Raw genomic sequence first — 14,841 nt, 5'->3', positions numbered from 1 at the left:
TATTTCACACTTCTATGTATATGGCTCAAAACAATTCATATGATAACTAAGATGATCCTATGTTTCTATTCACAAAATATTCATGGCCTATGAAAATTTTACAGGGATGGCTAAAACCATGAATGTAGTTGCTTGGTTATATAAACTTGAAATTTTTTGATGAACCCAGGGCTGAAGATACAAATTTTAGAATTTGTGTCTATTTTAAAAGTCAAGTACAAATTCATTACATTTGTGAAAGTGTTGGTTAATACAGGTGTATTCGTATACTAAACTATTTCACGTAGACTACAAGATAATTTAGTTGAGTCATTTAGTCAATTAAATATGACAAGATTCCTGAACAAATTTGAACATACCAGGAGAAAATACTTTGAGTTGTCCAGTTTCCTTAGCTTTGTGTGAATAGGTCCTGCCACAAAAATACCTAATTTCATCATCTGTTTGTATATTTAGCATTTAAATGGTACAAGAAGATGAGGGGTTCATTATTTGTGAATAACTACAGCCAGAAGTGTACTATATATATATATATATATATATATTGATATTTTAATAATCTGCACCATGAACAGGATTTGAGGTCTCAAAGAAGAAAAAAGGCTCTAGAAATTTCTCACCAGTGGTATCAGTACAAGAGGCAGGCTGATGATCTCCTGAAATGCTTGGATGACATTGAAAAAAAATTATCCAGCCTACCTGAACCCAGAGATGAAAGGAAAATAAAGGTAATGTTGTTTTAGAATGTCACTAGTAGATTTTATTGCTACAATTAAATTTCTTTACTTTAACATGTGTGGATCGTATTTAAAATTGTTGATGTTGTTGTTGCCTCTTTTAGTGTTCTCTCTGCATTTCTTTGTAATGTGTTTTGTTTTGGTAAATTTATTGTATTAAGTGTTTTTTAAATTGACGTAATGTGGGATGAATAAAATGTTTTATTTTTAGACAGTGTAAAATGAATTAAGAAATGTCATATGTTTCCTGGTAAATTGTAATTGACTTTGTGTATCTTTGTTCCAGATGAACAAATGACTTATCGGTATATGGACGACTTCTTTCTCATGTTAGCACATTCATTTCATCAGAGCATCTTCACACATCAATGTCAAATCTCTATAGATTGATTTGCATATTGTCCAGAGATTTTTTTTTCTGTTATTATTTTACACTTTTTATTTTGCTTCATTCTCTGTTGAGTTCCTCAAAACTTTAAAATGAAAATAAATAACCACTTGCCCTCTAAATTATATTCTCTGTTGATGGTCCCTAAGAAATAATGAGTAGTCAGTCCAATTTGGGTCAGCCCCCAAAACACCAGAGGAATTGAGAAGAAAGAAAAATGCTAGATGAATTTAAATATTTTCTTAATTAGAATATCTAAAACTGAGCATTTGAAAGATAACTGAAAATAGCATTTGGATTCTTGGTGAAGATGACCGTGATGGCTTCCATATTTGTAAATTACGGAACATGACAATAAAATGACAACAGCCTTTGAAATTTCTGAGAGAAGTATGTGCTGCTTGCGGGTTGGTTGATGTGGTTAGCTAACTGCCCTGGGCCCTGTATTGATTTTGCTCAATAGGAAATTGATCGTGAATTGCAGAAGAAGAAAGAGGAGCTGAACGCAGTGCGTAGGCAAGCTGAGGGCTTGTCTGAGGATGGGGCCGCAATGGCAGTGGAGCCAACTCAGATTCAGCTCAGCAAGCGCTGGCGGGAAATTGAGAGCAAATTTGCTCAGTTTCGAAGACTCAACTTTGCACAAATTGTGAGTTGTTATTGGCAAACCCATGTATGTGTTTGCAACTACTACCTAATAAGAGAGGCCTACTAACAAACGGAAAAACAAACAAAAACAAAAACAAACAAAACCTGCGTGCAATTTCAGACTTCTAATATGCATTCTGAAAGTGAGCAGTTTCCCCTCACTTTGGGCTTCTGCAACACTAGTGCTTAGTTTTTCAGATTAAAAGCACAATAAATGAACAGCACATAGGGAACAGGCCCTTTGTCAGAAATGAAAACTGCATCTTAATTTGTTTTGCCACATCATTTTTTTCATAACATTGGCAATGTGAATTTGTCAATTGATCATACATTTACATTATTTCAGTGTCAAATCCAAAAATACATATTGCTTTCCTGACACCATCCCATGCTGATTTTTACTTTTTAAATGTATACATGGTAAATAATAAATCTTTTGTGAGACATCTTCTTATATCTCCTTGCATAAGAACCTTATCTTATTGACTTACAATATTAGTTTAGTCCTTGTATCTGGCTTGGCTACTTAATGGGTTAAAAGGCTTTTTAGAAGTGGATGCCTAGTAAGATGATTTATGACTGATAACAGATTGAAAAAATATCAAATATTGTGACCAAGAAATATTACAAGCTGAAGGAAAAAGGAACAACTGTTCTTTCAAACAACTGGATGGATATTTGGTGATTTTCTCCTTAAAAAGGCAATTCATAATGATAAATTTGTTCTTCCTAGCTCTTTATTTGTAATAGGGTATAAACCATAGGATTTTTTCTAACAAATACGTTTTTTGTTCCTATTCTGAGATATCATAAAATGAAGAGGAATGGTTACTGCTACATAATTATGCAAAAATAGTGCTTCTCAAAAAACAAATATGTTAAGGCTGGGAAATAAGGATTTCTTAATATGTTACATTGAATTCTATGAAACCAACAGATAATCATTTTGACCTATGTAAATGACCGTTTCATTTGTTTCAACCTTCACAAGGGACTTTGTGGAATTCTTATGTGATATTGTTGATTCCATTTAATATGGGGTATTTAAAAAATATGCCTTAGATACCAATATATGCTTATTTTATAAGCATATAATTTTGTTATGCTGCTTATTAACCAAGAGAAAATATACAACATATTATTGTTACTTCTTTTTATAAGGCATTAGAAAAATTCATGAATACACTGTTTTTGATGAAATCCAGGACCCTAAGATTTAATAACAGCTGAATATTCTGAGAAGTTGGAAGAAGTAATATAATATATTGATACCATATTACATTTGAAGTCCTATTCCAGCTGATTGCACATTTCAGCCTCTTATCCTTTCTATTAGATGTTATGAACTTAATATGTCATAAATCACTGCAGCTTACACTAAGAGAAAGACTGTGTCTGTGGATACAAAATGAATTGAAAGAGTAAGACAACCATAAAGAAAATTCAAGTAAAATATTTTCACTGAATTTAATAGATCATTCAAGGAGAAGTCCCTTGCTTTGATTTATCTGACTACTAACTAATTTCTCCATTCCAATTTTCCCTATATCTTGACACATTCTATATGCAGGCAGGATTAGATTTTTTTACAACCTGGGTAAGGTAAGTTATTAACATTTTTTAGTTAAATGGACACAGGATCAAAAATCTCCACAAACCACCCACTTAAAATGTCATTATGTCCTTATACATAAAGGGTTTTCAATGCATATTTGTAAAACATAATGATGATTGGTAAACCTAGGACATGTAAACCAGCATAAAATTTTTTAGTTGTGGGGCGCCTGGGTGGCTCAGTGCGTCAAAGCCTCTGCCTTTCGCTCAGGTCATGATCCCAGGGTCCTGGGATCGAGCCCCGCGTCAGGCTCTCTGCTTGGCAGGGAGCCTGCTTCCTCCTCTCTCTCTCTCTGCCTGCCTCTCTCCCTACTTATGATCTCTATCTGTCAAATAAATAAAATCTTTAAAAAAAAAATTTTTTAGTTGTAGTAAAATGTTAAGATGTGTTTTCCCCATAAACAGTTTCTTCTTGATTTTATAACTAAAGACAGAGAACCAAATTTCAGAAGGTGAGTACCAAACTTCAGAAGGTTCCTGGAGTGGGGAATATATATTTTTTAAAAGATTTTATCTATCTATCTATCTATCTATCTATATATCTGTCTAAGAAAGAGAGAGATCATGTGTGTGAGCATGGGCAGAGGGATGGGCAGAGGGAGAGGGAGAAGCAGACATCCCACTGAGCATGGAGCCCAATGGGGGCTTGATCCCAGGACCCTGAAATCATGACCTGAGCTGAAGGAAGACACTTAAAGGACTGAGACACCCAGGCGCCCTTGGCATATATTTTTATATGAACTCTGGGTATCCACGATAACAGAAGTAGTAACAGTTTATGTATGAGGAACAATCAATTTAATATTACAATTATATTTGGCTTTGAATTTTTATTAGGCCTAAAAATGACAGATAGATAGATAGATACAAGATGTATCTTTTTATTCCACTGGTTACTAATATATATTAAAAAACTGATTTCACATGTCCACCAACCTAGTTAGAGTCATCTTTCCCAATTATCGTACAGTGAGGCCATTAGAGATTAGCCAGCCACAAGTGAATAACTTAACCAAAAATTACGTTTGGAATAATCCCACAGTGGCTCTGATGCAACACAGGTCATCATAACTTCAGTATTCTTTACTCCCCCTTGTTCCCCTTCTCTATTTGTCTCATCTTTCATTCTTCCAATTTTCCCTTCTCATCTTCTCTAAATGTAAGTTCTAGACTTCATTTGGACTTACTGATTTTCAGTTAGCCTTTCATATCTTAGGAGTAACAATTCCAGATTGCAGGGAGTACTCGAAAGTGCTTAACATTTGAGAGTTGTGTTTAAAATGAGAAATTAATTTTCCGTATTTCAGAGATAAAGTCTTAAAAATGGACTAAGCAGTTTTAAATGTGTGCACTTCAGGGACTATGTCTATATCAGAGCTATATATGGCAATAATAAAGCTCAGACAAGGTCTAGAACTTTGAGGGAACCATGAGGCAGCCCTGGACCAGACAAGAGTGCAGATGAAAGCAGAATAGAGTATCTCCAAACAATGGTCCTCAGGACAATCCTAGAGACCACAAAAAAGGGAAAATGGATTGGGATGAAGCAGGTAAATTTTTCTCTAAGTATGCAGCAGGTTGAAGGCCCTGCTCTAGTTAGGAATAGAAGACAGTTCTAATTATATTTCCTGTTGACTTGTAGACCTGGGTGATCAGTGAAGACCAAGCAATGATTGTAAACTGAATAAGGAATTTTTCTGTAGGATGTTTTATAACACCTGTGTAGTCTAGTAAAAGGATCACCCCCTGGGATGAAAAGTCCAGAATATGAATCCCACTCTGTCTTCTAGCTGTATGCTCATGGGTAAATAAATATCTTTCAGCCTGATTTCCCTCATCTGTACAATGGGTAATATGGACTTTTGTGATAACAAAATATAGTACTATTTATAAAACACCTGTTGTAGTATAGGAGCTCAAGTAATCAAAAATTTTTCTTCTTTCTGTATATAACACTGGAAAAGAGACATTATTTTTAAATTTTATATCTTTATAGACTGTTAAGAGGATTCAGCTCAGCATGTACCATAGATTTATGTTATTAACAAGGATAGATATATTTTGTTCAGTGTAGATTACAAATTAGAGTCCCTCATCCTTGAACATTTAGTTGTATCCAGAGTCACAAAGCATTTGCAGGAAGTTTCGTACAAAGATGGTGATTCTACCAATGAAGGCATAGTTCCCCAAAAATATGTCAAGAGTTCTCTTTCTAAATTCTTATCATCTATGTAAAAGTAGAGAAAGAGATATGGAAAAAACTGAAGGCTTTGAAAATTTCTGAATAGAAAATTACATGTGATTTTTATTAAGTGTAATTGTAGCATTTGAAAGTTAATCTCCCAGAGCTCAAGAAAATGCAGCCAAAAAATTACACAAAGAAAGTACCACCACAATCCAGAAACTCCTAAGCAAAATAAGCTCACAGACTAAAATTACAATGGATATGAAAAAATTCATTTTATGGATGATGTTAACAGATGACAAAAAATAAAAGGAGAATGTGCATCTGAGGAAATCAGAGATAAGAGAACAATCAGCAAAGGACATTAAAATAAGTGTTTAAATTTTTTTAAGTAATTGGGTTTTTTTAATGTTCAAAAAGATTTTTAAAAGGATGTAGTGGAATTCGTACAATAAAAATAGGCCATTTTGAATGGTGAAAAGGAAGGTTTGAAAAATAAAACATCTTGAGATTAAAATGCAATTATTAAAATAATAACTCAAACAGCTTTTTAAACAGATGATTCATCATAGAAGAGTAATAAATATATTCATTGAAGGAGATTAAGGGTAATTTTGCTTTGCTTAAAATACTGGAATATGTAGAGAATAGAATAAAAAACTCACATATATGCATGAAAAGAGTTCCAGATTGAAAAAGTGGAAAGCTGGGGGAGGAGATAATATTTTATATAAATGACTGACATTTAAAAAAATTGAACAAATCTCAGTTTACAAGAGTCCTCAAGTTGAAAAAAGCTCAATTTACATGAGTCCTCAAGTTGAATAAAGCTCAACTAGACTGGAATAAATAAAAACAAGTCACACCTAGCAAAGTTTGAATGAAACTCAGAGCATCAGTGGTGAGGAAGGTATCATAAAAGCTACTAAGGATCAAAAGCAGAATACCCACAGGGCAAGGACAGAAGACTTTCATCAATAACAGATACTGGAAGATCTTCATATGCTAGGCAAATTTTCAAATGCCCTGTAAACTGTGATTCAAAAGTGAAGACAAAATATTTTCAGACATACAAGTACTTTCAGATAAGCAGAACTATGAGAATTTATTACCTGTATATTCTTGCTGAATTAATAAGCAATATGTTAGTGTAAAAAAGGAAAATGAAGCCAGGAAGAAGGAGCAAGCTATATAAAGCTATCTAGAATTCTATATATAAGGAAGGATTTTTTTTTAAAGTCTGTACTCAGCCACCAAAATTGTAGCAAGTGCTGCAGAGGAAAACAAGGCTATGAGAATGTAGAAGTGTTTTGACTCAACTTAAAGAAGAGTATAATAAATAAGAGGCTCATTATAGAGGGTCAAACAAATATAAGGTTTGTACCTAATGTGTTCAGTATGAATTATTGCTAATTAATATGTTTCTGAGAAGCAAAAAAAAAAAAATAGTAACCCTCTGGAATAGGTATGCATACATGACCTGTCCCAGGAATGGGAGCAAAAATAATGCAAATGTCAGAGTGAAAGATGGCAAAGAAATGTCCCTTTTCTAAATACAACAACTCCACTTACCCTGCATATCCTATACCTTCAAAGATCCAGTAAATAATGCTGACATTCAACATTTATATCTGACAACTTTTTCAACTTCTTTTGGATGCCTAACAGATATGTGAAATGTTAACATACCCTAGTCAGGAATTAACTGATTGTCACCTCTACATAATTTGGCTCCAAACCAGCTCTGCTGGCATTAGTAAATTACCCTGTCACTTAAGTTAAAAACCTAGACATCATCCATAATTGTTCTTTTCTCTTCTGTAATCCTTGTAATTCATTTCAATTTCTCTTGGTTCTACTCAGAAAATACTGAGACCACTCAGTATCTGCATTGTGGAAACCCTAGTCTACAGCACAATGATCTCTCATCTGGGTTACTTCAACAGCCTCTAATCCTTGCTTCTGGTCTTTGCCCACCTACATGGTATTCTTTCTGGTGAAGCCAGGGGCTCCTAAAGCATAAGTGAGATTCTCTGAAACCCCTGCTGCTCACTACCCCTTCAATGAAATCCCAAGATTATACATGATTTGGTTCCCGCCTGTCTTATTACTCCAACTTTGTCTCCTTTTTTGCCATTCTCCCTGTCATACAGGTGTAAAAATGTCTCCTCGATACTTAAACATGCCATCACCATTTCCATTTCAGGGCCTTTGTATGTTTTGCTTCTTCATGGAATATTTTTCACCTAGACTTTTACATGGGTACTGTAACTCAGCTGTCCTTCCATTTATCAACAATAAACATTTAGTAGAAATTTGACATATAATATGGACAGGTAATACTTAACGGGTTTTTTTGTACTTTAAGAATATTTTTATACTTCTTATAAGTATTTATGTCAGTTGGGAATTTAAGATGACTCTCTAGAACAGCAGATATCATTACAGTTACTTCCAGAAGTGTTATACTGAGACAAGACAGTTTCTGAAGTTTAACACTGAGGTGGTAGAGTGAATATGAGCAGGATTACAATACACTATTGTAAAGTTAGTTTTTAGTACAATGGAGTGAATTACAGGAAGGTATGTTAACAACATTAGAAGTATACATTTCTAAAAGAGACAAGTTCTTGAAAAGCAGGCAGAAAATGAGTTTTGTTAGTAGTTTCACTTTAAATGCTAAAGAAATGTATTAAATTAATCCCTTAAGTGAATAAATTTTTAAGACAAAAACACTTTTATAGTGTGAGTATTCCACTTTTAAAAAATTGTTTGAATTTGAATAGAAACTTACATCTCTATAAATAACTTTCATGTATATCCAGTTTGTTTCCACTAATAACCTTATTAATAACCTTATTATTTTCATTGTCATTTTATACTAAAGAAAATATAAATGAGGTTAATTATATTTGTCCAAGGGCACATGTAGGAAGGGGAAGACACTACACGTGGACTCAGTGCTTCCTGAAATAGAGTGAGAGTTGTTCAAAGAAAGAAGGGTTTTTTTTTTCATTAATTATTTTAATGTGTAATGTATTATTTGCCCCAGGGGTGCAGGTCTGTGACTCATCAGGCTTACATACTTCACCACACTCACCATATCACATACCCTCCCCAATGTCCATAACCTAACCACCCTCTCCACACCCCCCTCCCCACAGCAACCCTCAGTTTGTTTTGTGAGACTAAGAGTCTCTTATGGTTTGTCTTCCTCCCGATCTCATCTTGTTTCATTTTTCCTTCCCTACCCCCCAAATCCCCAACTCTGCCTCTCAAATTCCTCATATCAGGGAGATAATATGATAATTGTCTTTCTCTGATTGACTTATTTCACTCAGCATAATATCCTCTAGTGCCACCAATGTCATTGCAATTGGCAAGATTTCATTTCTTTTGATGACTGCATAGTATTCCATTATACACACACACACAGACACACACACACAGACACACACACACCTACCTATACCACTTCTTTTTTTTTTTCAAAGATTTTATTTATTTATTTGACAGACAGAGATCACAAGCAGGCAGAGAGGCAGGCAGAGAGAGAGGAGGAAGCAGGCTGTCCGCAGAGCAGAGAGCCCGATGTGGGGCTCGATCCCAGAACCCTGGGATCATGACCCGAGCTGAAGGCAGAGGCTTTAACCCACTGAGCCACCCAGGCGCCCCTTATACCACTTCTTTATTCATTCATCTCTTGATGGATATCTAGGTTCTTTCCATAGTTTGGCTATTGTGGACATTGCTGCTATAAATATTTGGGTGCATGTGCCCCTTCGGATCACTACATTTGTATCCTTAGGGTAAATACCCAGTAATGCAATTGCTGGGTCATAGGGTAGCTCTATTTTGAATTTTTTGAGGGACCTCCATGCTATTTTCCAGAGTGGCTGCACCAGCTTGCATTCCCACCAACAGTGTAGGAGGGTACCTTTTTTTCCATACCCTCTCCAAAATCTGTCATTTCCTGACTTGTTAATTTTAGCCATTCTGACTGGTGTGAGGTGATATCTCATTGTACTTTTGATTTGTATTTCCCTGATGCCGAGTGATGTGGAGCACTCTTTCATGTGTCTGTTGGCCATCTGGATGTCTTCTTTGCAGAAATGTCTGTTCATGTCCTCTGCCCATTTCTTTTTTTTTTTAAGATTTTATTTATTTATTTGACAGAGAGAGATCATAAGTAGGCAGAGAGGCAGACAGAGAGAGTGAGAGGGAATGCTGAGCAGAGAGCCAGATGTGGGACTCGATCCCAAGACCCTGAGATCATGACCTGAGCCGAAGGCAGCAGCTTAAACCACTGAGCCACCCAGGCGCCCCCTCTGCCCATTTCTTGATTGGAGTATTTGTTCTTTGGGTGTTAAGTTTGCTAAGCTCTTTATAGATTTTGGACACTATCCCTTTATCTGATATGTTTTTTGCAAATATCTCCTCCCATTCTGTCAGTTGCCTCTTGGTTTTGTTGACAATTTCCTTTGCTGTACAAAAGCTTTTTTATCTCGATGAAATCCCAATAGTTCATTTTTGCCCTTGTTTCCCTTGCCTTTGGTGAGGTTTCTAGGAAGAAGTTGCTGTGGCTGAGGTGGAAGAGTTGCTGCTTGTGTTCTCCTCAAGGATTTTTTTTTCCCATTTTATTTATTTTTTCAGCGTAACAGTATTCATTCTTTTTGCACAACACCCAGTGCTCCATGCAAAACATGCCCTCCCCATTACCCACCACCTGTTCCCCCAACCTCCCACCCCTGACCCTTCAAAACCCTCAGGTTGTTTTTCAGAGTCCATAGTCTCTTATGGTTTGCCTCCCCTTCCAATTTTTTTTTTTAACAAACATATAATGTATTTTTATCCCCAGGGGTACAGGTCTGTGAATCGCCAGGTTTACACACTTCACAGCACTCACGATAGCACTTACCCTCCCCAATGTCCATAGCCCCCTCCCCCTCTCCCAATCCCACCTCCCCCCAGCAACCCCCAGTTTGTTTTGTGAGATTAAGAGTCATTTATGGTTTGTCTCCCTCCCAATCCCATCTTGTTTCATTTATTCTTCTCCTATCCCCCTACCCCCCCATGTTGCAAGGATTTTGATGGATTCCTTTCTCACATTGAGGTCCTTCATCCGTTTTAGTCTATTTTCACGTATGGTATAAGGAAATGGTCCAGTTTCATTTTTCTGCATGTGGCTGTCCAATTACAGACTCTTGTCCTGAGCTACTTTCAGGATTTTCTCTTTGTCACTAAGACTTGTAAGTTTTACTATTAGATGACGAGGCTTGGACCTATTTTTACTGATTTTGAGGGAGCTTATCTGTCCCTCCTGGATTTTGGTACTTGTTCCCTTTGCCATATTAGGGAAATTCTCTACTATAATTCACTCCAATATACCTTCTGCCCCCTCTCTCTTTCTTTTTCTTCTGGAATCCCAATTATTCTGATAATGTTTCATTTTATGGTATCACTTATCTCTCAAAATCTCCCCTCATGGTCTGGTAGTTGTTTGTCTCTCTTTGCTCAGCTTCTTAATTCTCTGTCATTTGGTCTTTTATATCACTAATTCTTTCTTCTGCCTCGTGTATCCTGGCAGTAAGAGCCTCTGTTTTTTTTTTTTTTATTGTGCCTCATTAATAGGTTTTTTTATTTCAACTTGGTTAGATTTTAAGTCTTTTATTTCTCCAGAAAGGGATTTTATTTCTCCAGAAAGCATTTCTCTAATAACTTCCATGCCTTTTTTGAGCCCAGCTAGCACCTTGGGAATAATCATTCTGAACTCTAGTTCTGACATATTACCAAAGTCTGTATTGATTAGGTCCCTTGCTGGTGGTACTGCCTCTTGTTCTTTTTTTTATGTTGAGTTTTTTGCACCTTGTCATTTTATCCAGATAAGAATACATGAAAGAGGGGCGCCTGGGTGGCTCAGTGGGTTGAGCCTCTGCCTTCAGCTCGGGTCATGGTCCCGGTGTCCTGGGATCGAGCCCCGCATCGGGCTCTCTGTGTGCCGGGGAGCCTGCTTCCCCCAACCCCTCTCTCTGCCTGCCTCTCTGCCTGCTTGTGATCTCTGTCTGTCAAATAAATAAATAAATAAATAAAATTAAAAAAAAAAAAAAAAAGAATACATGAAAGAGAAAATAAAATACTAAAAGGCTGGCAAAGACACCAGAAAAATGTATGCTAACCAAATCAGAAGAGATCCAAAACTGGTGGGAGAAGAATGGGGGTGAAAAGAAGTAAAAATAAAAAAATAAATTTTTTTTTACCTTTTAAAATATATTTATTTTTTTTCCGATTTTATTTATTTTTTTTTCAGCGTAGCAGTATTCATTGTTTTTTTTTTTTTTTTTTTTTTTTTTTTTTTTTCTTCTTCTTTCATTTTTTTTTTTTTTTTTTTTTTTTTTTTTTTTTTTTTTTCTCATTTTATTTATTTTTTCAGCGTAACAGTATTCATTCTTTTTGCACAACACCCAGTGCTCCATGCAAAACGTGCCCTCTCCATTACCCACCACCTGTTCCCCCAACCTCCCACCCCTGACCCTTCAAAACCCTCAGGTTGCCCCAACCTCCCACCCCTGACCCTTCAAAACCCTCAGGTTGTTTTTCAGAGTCCATAGTCTCTTATGGTTCGCTTCCCCTCCCCAATGTCCATAGCCCGCTCCCCCTCCCCCAAAACCACTCTGGAAAACAGCATGGAGGTTCCTCAAAATGTTGAAAATAGAACTACCCTATGACCCAGCAATTGCACTACTGGGTATTTACCCTAAAGATACAAACATAGTGATCCGATCCGAAGGGGCACGTGTATTCATTGTTTTTGCACAACACCCAGTGCTCCATGCAAAACGTGCCCTCCCTATTTCCCACCACCTGTTCCACCAACCTCCCACCCCTGACCCTTCAAAACCCTCAGGTTGTTTTTCAGAGTCCATAGTCTCTTATGGTTCTCCTCCCCTCCCCAATGTCCATATGTGTGTATATATATAGCTGGTGAATAGAACAACCCACTTGATTTTTGGTGTATTTTAGTCTCTTAGAAGAAACTACCTCCCAAAATTTTAAAGAAAGAAAAACTTATATATACACAAAAGTAAGGATAAATACAATGAAGGTATGGAATATGACTATAAAAATACTCATAATAATACTCCAGAACTTAGCAGGGCTTTTGATATGCAAATCTGATTATGAATTTCTACAAGGGAAATAAATTCTGCAGACTTTCACATCTGGATAGTTGCAGTACAAAAGGGGAAATTTCATTTCAGTTTTATGATAGGATTCCTGCTCAAGTAGTTGTGAAGAACTAGTGTTCTTCAGGAAAAAAAGAAATGGGAAAAGCATTGCTATACCGTTATGCTTTTGTTAATTTAGACTTTATTAAAAGCATTGCTTCATAAGAAAAGTAACCACAGAGCTGACTGTCATCACCTCATGTAAAATAATGCCTGAACCCAGTTTTGATATTTCATTGCTCATTTTTTGGTATATTTTCTCCTATCACATAATGATAACAAATTAATTTTGAAACTAAGGGGGAAACATCCTCTTTGCATAATTGCTACATCGATGTTTTTTCTTTGCTTTGAAATAACAACAAAGATTTCAGCTGCCAATGCAAGATCCTTGGAGAATTTGGGAACATAAATAATTTTCTTAGAGACAGAATATCCTTTAAGAATTAGAGTTGTAATGTAAAAATCTAATAGTGGTTGCTATGGAACATGAACTAGGAAGTAGCTGCTTATAAAAGTTTCCTCCTCTTAGCTTCACTTTTGTAGTAACATATCACAAGAGTTAAGAAAGAAACCAAGTAAGTCAAGGTTCTGTGTTTCCTAGATTGTGATCATAATAGTTACTGCAATTTCTATAGTAATTTTTTTCTATTCTCTAGTAATGTAACAGAATCAGTTTAATGGTTGTTTGTTAGTACAGTATTCAGGTAGAATCACCTTCCAGAAAGATGACAGACTCACTGATTCCCTCATCCCTCTTTTTCAAATATAAGGAAATTCTGAATAAAATATAATTTTAAAAGAATTTTAAAGTTATAGCTGAGCTCAAAATATATAATGGAAACTTCCTTCCCTTTCTTTGCCATAAATGAGCATATTATCTCATGTGATAGTGAAGCCGGATTGAGGATCCAGTGTTTAAAAGAATGTTTTAAAGATCTTTTGCATGTGGTCTTATACAACATCTGTATAGATATAGAAAGGTCCAGTTTAAGCATAGGAACTTCAATGTTTTTATTCCACATGTGTGTTTTTACTGCACAAATGCCTTTACTCCACATGTGCATGGGTAATAGATCAGTCCGACCTAGGCCGAATTCCGTCTTTCAAGGATTCTGGCTAAAGATGAAAAATCTTTGGGGGCACCTGGGTGGCTCAGTGGGTTGAAGCCTCTGCCTTCGGCTCAGGTCATGATCTTAGGGTCCTGGGATCGAGCCCCGCATTAGGCTCTCTGCCCAGCAGGGAGCCTGCTTCCTCCTCTCTCTCTGCCTGCCTTTCTGCCTACTTGTCCTCTCTCTCTGTCAAATAAATAAATAAAATCTTAAAAAAAAGGTGAAAAATCTTTGATAATTAAAACTGAGTGTAGGAGTTCTGTTATATACTAACCATAAGCCTCTAGATTACTGAGCTGAGAAATTAACATAAAATGGGTCCCATATTGGTGAAATCAGTGAGGTCTTCTCCCACAGTCATACAATAAGTCATTCTTTTCAGAGTTCCGTATATGCACAAATATTGAATGTTGGCTCACTGCAAAATATTACAACCCATAGGAAGAAATGAATTCATGGTGTTTTAGAGTCATCTAACATCATGAGCAAGACAATTAGTACTTCATGAACTTAAAATAATAGAAAAGCACTGGAAATAGAAAAGTAAATATGTTGAAAACAAGAAAGGAATAAAATAAGCATTAATTTGTAAAACCACCAGACACAAAAAAATACACAGGTATTTATGATAATACCTCAAGTAAAGCTTATAGAAGCCCAAAACTAGTCATTGAAATAAAAAGCTAAGTGTATTTGTTAAACACCTAATTAAACAAATGTGAAGAGAAAATTAGAAACTCATTTTAGTAAAATCAGAATATACCACATAAAAACAAAAAAAGTAAAATGTGAAAGACAGACTGAGAGAACAGTGTAAGAAGTTTATGACTAATATAGTCACAACAGGAGAAGACAAGGAACACAGGAGAGACAATATTTAAGAGGCAATAACCAAAAATTTCCCAGAACTTAAGAAAGACAACCCACAAATGGA

The 14,841-nt window shown here is 35.9% G+C and overlaps 1 protein-coding gene across 9 annotated transcripts in view; it reads left to right on the top strand.

The window, feature by feature from the left end:
• DMD (dystrophin) overlaps window positions 1-14,841 on the top strand; it is a 2,324,635-nt gene that overhangs the window by 1,036,912 nt on the left and 1,272,882 nt on the right. For all 9 annotated transcript variants that reach the window (XM_045994540.1, XM_045994546.1, XM_045994545.1 and 6 more), the window contains 2 exons: window positions 576-728; window positions 1,589-1,771. In XM_045994540.1, the coding sequence (XP_045850496.1) occupies window positions 576-728; window positions 1,589-1,771 (336 nt within the window). The remainder of the gene's footprint in view (window positions 1-575; window positions 729-1,588; window positions 1,772-14,841) is intronic.

Source organism: Meles meles, chromosome X (genome assembly GCF_922984935.1).
Source record: "Meles meles chromosome X, mMelMel3.1 paternal haplotype, whole genome shotgun sequence".
Classification (NCBI taxonomy): Eukaryota; Metazoa; Chordata; class Mammalia; order Carnivora; family Mustelidae; genus Meles; species Meles meles.
The sequence above is the reverse complement of the archived record's forward strand: the minus strand, read 5'-3'. Positions and strand labels throughout refer to the sequence as shown.